The sequence below is a fragment of the Scomber japonicus genome, chromosome 15 (genome assembly GCF_027409825.1).
Source record: "Scomber japonicus isolate fScoJap1 chromosome 15, fScoJap1.pri, whole genome shotgun sequence".
Lineage (NCBI taxonomy): Eukaryota > Metazoa > Chordata > Actinopteri > Scombriformes > Scombridae > Scomber > Scomber japonicus.
The window spans coordinates 20,141,673-20,145,362 of NC_070592.1; the positions used below are offsets into that span (position 1 = coordinate 20,141,673).

Sequence of the window (3,690 nt, forward strand, 5' to 3'; positions counted from 1 at the left end):
GTAAATGGTGATCCCTCCCAGAGCTCCTTCTCCGCACTCTGGAGCGCTCTTCTCTCAGGGTCAGACCGGATTGCATCCCCTTCTTTTCCAGAAGCCTCTCCTTCTCCGTGAGACTCAACCTTCCCCCCCACCCACCCACCACCAACATCACCACCACCACACACACCCCTCCAACCTGAAAATCATCGCCTTGGTTGACGGCTTGCACTCTCCCGCGAAGTCGAGGTTTTTTAAGTCGCGCTTGTAATGGAAAGCAGAGAGGAGATGGTGATGCTGGCGGAGGGAGGTCAGCTTGGCAAGAGCGGCTCTAATTTGTCGGAAGGGAGCCCCATGCGAGAGTCGCAGGGGAAGCCGGGCCACAGGAGCTGTCTGAGCCCCGGAGCTGTGCCCTACTCCCGGGACAGGACGGAGGTGGTGGTGGAGGAGAGCGCACGAAGGAATATGTGCGCCGATATGAGGCCACTTGGCACGTCCTCCTCCGGGGAGAGGCACCGGATTGATCACCCCCATAAAGACGGCAGCAGCTCAGACACCGAGTCCGACTTCTACGAGGAAATTGATGTCAGCTGCACGCCTGAAAGCATGGACTACCCCACATCTAAAGGTAGGAAGACGATGCTTGAAAGCAGCACTGCAGGTTTTCTGTTATCGCATAGTTCTGCTGATGAAGTTGACCGAATGCCATCGGCTCGCTTACGCCAATCAAACATGTCAGATGCAACCAGGACTGTCGGGGGAAAATGCATTTATCATACATAAAAATCTACGATTAAATCTAAAATGAACATATGCATTCAATAAAATACTGTAGCCCTACTAATATAAAATAAAATATACAAATTATCTGTCGGTGCATCTCAGCTGTTCTGTCAAATGACCAGTGTGGCTGCAAACACGTTGAGGTGACAGCCACAGTCGAACCATGCATTTTCCTCACCGAGTTAAACAATGGCTTACTCATACGGTAAATATAGGTATATTTTACTGCATGGGGAAGAATGCAGGATTTTATGAAAACCACAAGCAAAATGAATAAATAAATAAAATATTTATTTTTTTAAATGAAGGGAAGGCCACTAACATATTTTCTGTGGCTTATGTCTCTCTTTTGAGATGCAAAGATCCAGGACTGTTTGCAGTAAATGTGTTACGTCCTGTAGGGAAATCATATGTGAAAATGTGAAGATAAATAATGCGCAGTTGTTGTTTGACTTAAACCAAAATGATCTAAAGTAGGCAAATGAATTACAACAATACACCTAATTATTTATGTGTGGGTAGGACTCAGCATCATATCGATACTGTACATTTATATTTGGAATATATGTGTATGTATACACACACACACACACACACACATATATATATATACGTAAGTAGTTCGTTTTTAAGTGTCCACAAAATGACTAAAAGTCTAAAACGTTCACATACCAAGAAGGCCTATAACAGAACAGTGCAGTGTGATTTATTTATATATATATGTATTAAAGTCTCCTTTAAAAAGGCAAACTAATTAAACGTGACTGAAAATGAATGAGAGAAAAAAACGAACACAAAAAAGATATTTTTCTCTATGTTAAATCTTGTGCTTTGTGAGTTTTAGACTGCACTGTAATTATAACTGATAAATTATTCTGCATGTTGATTCAGGTCGAGATGGGGATTCTCCAGGTCATTCCAGTGAGACTGGTGCTGACCCGGGTAAGGCCATGCCGGGTCAGGGTTCTCTGTCTGGCTACTCTGCGGACCAAATTCGCCGGTACCGGACAGCGTTCACCAGAGAGCAGATCGCACGGCTGGAGAAGGAATTTTACCGGGAGAACTATGTGTCCAGGCCGAGAAGATGCGAACTGGCGGCCGCCTTAAATCTACCTGAAACCACCATCAAAGTAAGATTGTTTGTCTGTAAAATAGTGGAGCTGACTCAGACCTCTCAAACAGGCTCACAAAATGCGAGCCTGTATTTTTTTAAACTGAGTAGGAAAGGTTATTTTGTAAATAGATAAAGAAAATAAACTACAGGGGGAAAACACATCATAAAGTAGGCCTAAACCAAAAACAAGAATAGGCCATAACCAAACGATAAGAGCATTAAACCTGCAGGCTGAGCGTTTATTGGCAGGAGAGGCTTGTGTATTTTTATCTCATTTGGCATTACAACAAGTATAAACTGTTATTATCATGTTTATAGCTAAATTGATTTATATCATCAAACACAACTATATGAAAGCAGCAACTCCTCCCAACCACAAATTCGTGCGTAAAAGCAGCGCTACAGTACGTCTGCCTTTGTCACTGTGATTCATCTCTCTATGAGTGGGGGATTTTGTTAATATTTGACCCGGCCTGTCTCTGTCTCAGGTGTGGTTTCAGAACCGCAGGATGAAAGACAAGCGCCAGCGTCTGGCCATGACGTGGCCTCACCCCGCTGACCCGGCCTTCTACACCTACATGATGAGCCACGCTGCGGCCACGGGGAACCTGCCCTACCCCTTTCCGTCCCACCTGCCGCTACCCTACTACTCCCACCTGGGCGTCGGTGCTGGCTCGGCACCTGCCGCTACCCCTTTCTCCAACCCCCTGCGGTCTCTCGACAGTTTCCGGATGCTGTCTCACCCATACCAGAGGCCGGAACTCCTATGCGCCTTCAGACATCCATCCCTGTACCCGGGTCCTACCCACGGGCTCGGTCCTGGAGGAAGCCCCTGCTCCTGCCTGGCCTGCCACTCCAGTCAATCCAACGGCATCTCATCGAGGCCTTCCGGCTCGGACTTCGCTTGCTCCCCAACAAGCAGAACTGATGCCTTTGTCACTTTCACGCCTTCAGTGCTCAGCAAATCCTCATCTGTGACATTAGACCAGAGGGAAGAAGTGCCCCTGACCAGATAAAACCAAAACCACCAACTCTTGTTCTATATTAGCCTTTACCATAAGCTTTTTAAACCTAACATATGATATGATCAGGACTGAAGCAGCATGAAGAGATAAGCCTGTCAGCAGTGAAAGTCAGTGTAAACTTGGGGGGTAAAATAATTAGCCAGATCTTCAGCTATGTGACGCACAAAAGAGCTCCCGTTAATGAAAAATAATAATCCCATTGCAGAGGCAGGACAGCGGGCTGAAACATGATGGCAAAGGACGCAGAACCAGATTTGATTTTTAGAGGATTATTTTGATGTGAGGGGAGGATGAGAGGGAGAATTGAGGGGGGGGGGGCGTTTAAATCTCCGTGATGGATGGCGTTAAGGTTTTTTTTATCATTATTTGTCGTCTCTTTACGCGTCCGAAAAAAACGACCTACATGTATTGTTAGTTACGCGAGAATGATGCTTTCCATCTCTCTTTTTTAACAAGGGGATTTGTTAACAGACTGCGGCCGTCTCATTAGCTATAAGCAGCTCTCCACACCGGGGCCCTCACGGCGGCCCGGGCCGAAATGTGCAGATGCTAGTGAAATTAGTAAGTGATGTATATGTACGACCTGGTGAAATTTTGAGTGTTGAATTAATGATAATACCAGGAAGGGATCGTTGCTGCCAAAAGGTAACAAGGCGCCAGGGGAACGGATTACAGACCCGCTGCTCACGGTTTTGACGAGGATGAGGGGGGGCCGGGGGGGTGGATGAGAGGAGAAGAGGAGGGAACCAGAAGAGGACCGAGAGAGTCAAGACAGAGGACAATCACAATGAA

At 46.4% G+C, this 3,690-nt stretch overlaps 1 protein-coding gene across 2 annotated transcripts; it reads left to right on the top strand.

Annotated features, from left to right (window-relative positions):
* Positions 1–246: 246 nt before the first annotated feature.
* evx1 (even-skipped homeobox 1) lies at positions 247–2,889 on the top strand. 2 transcript variants are annotated; one of them, XM_053334594.1, is made up of 3 exons: positions 247–604; positions 1,651–1,889; positions 2,362–2,889. In XM_053334594.1, exons 1-3 carry the CDS (start codon positions 247–249, stop codon positions 2,887–2,889), a joined length of 1,125 nt encoding a protein of 374 aa, XP_053190569.1. The 2 variants fall into 2 exon arrangements, with proteins under 2 accessions (XP_053190569.1, XP_053190570.1); XM_053334595.1 differs by having other exon boundaries at positions 247–603; positions 1,743–1,889.
* The last annotated feature ends 801 nt before the right edge of the window (positions 2,890–3,690 follow it).

Bases quoted from the DNA above. Each gene is read 5' to 3' on its own strand.
- evx1 (XM_053334594.1), top strand. From the start codon at position 247: ATGGAAAGCAGAGAGGAGATGGTGATGCTGGCGGAGGGAGGTCAGCTT. The intron at 605-1,650 runs GTAGGAAGACGA...ATGTTGATTCAG, and splicing joins GGACTACCCCACATCTAAAG to GTCGAGATGGGGATTCTCCA. The intron at 1,890-2,361 runs GTAAGATTGTTT...TCTCTGTCTCAG, and splicing joins TACCTGAAACCACCATCAAA to GTGTGGTTTCAGAACCGCAG.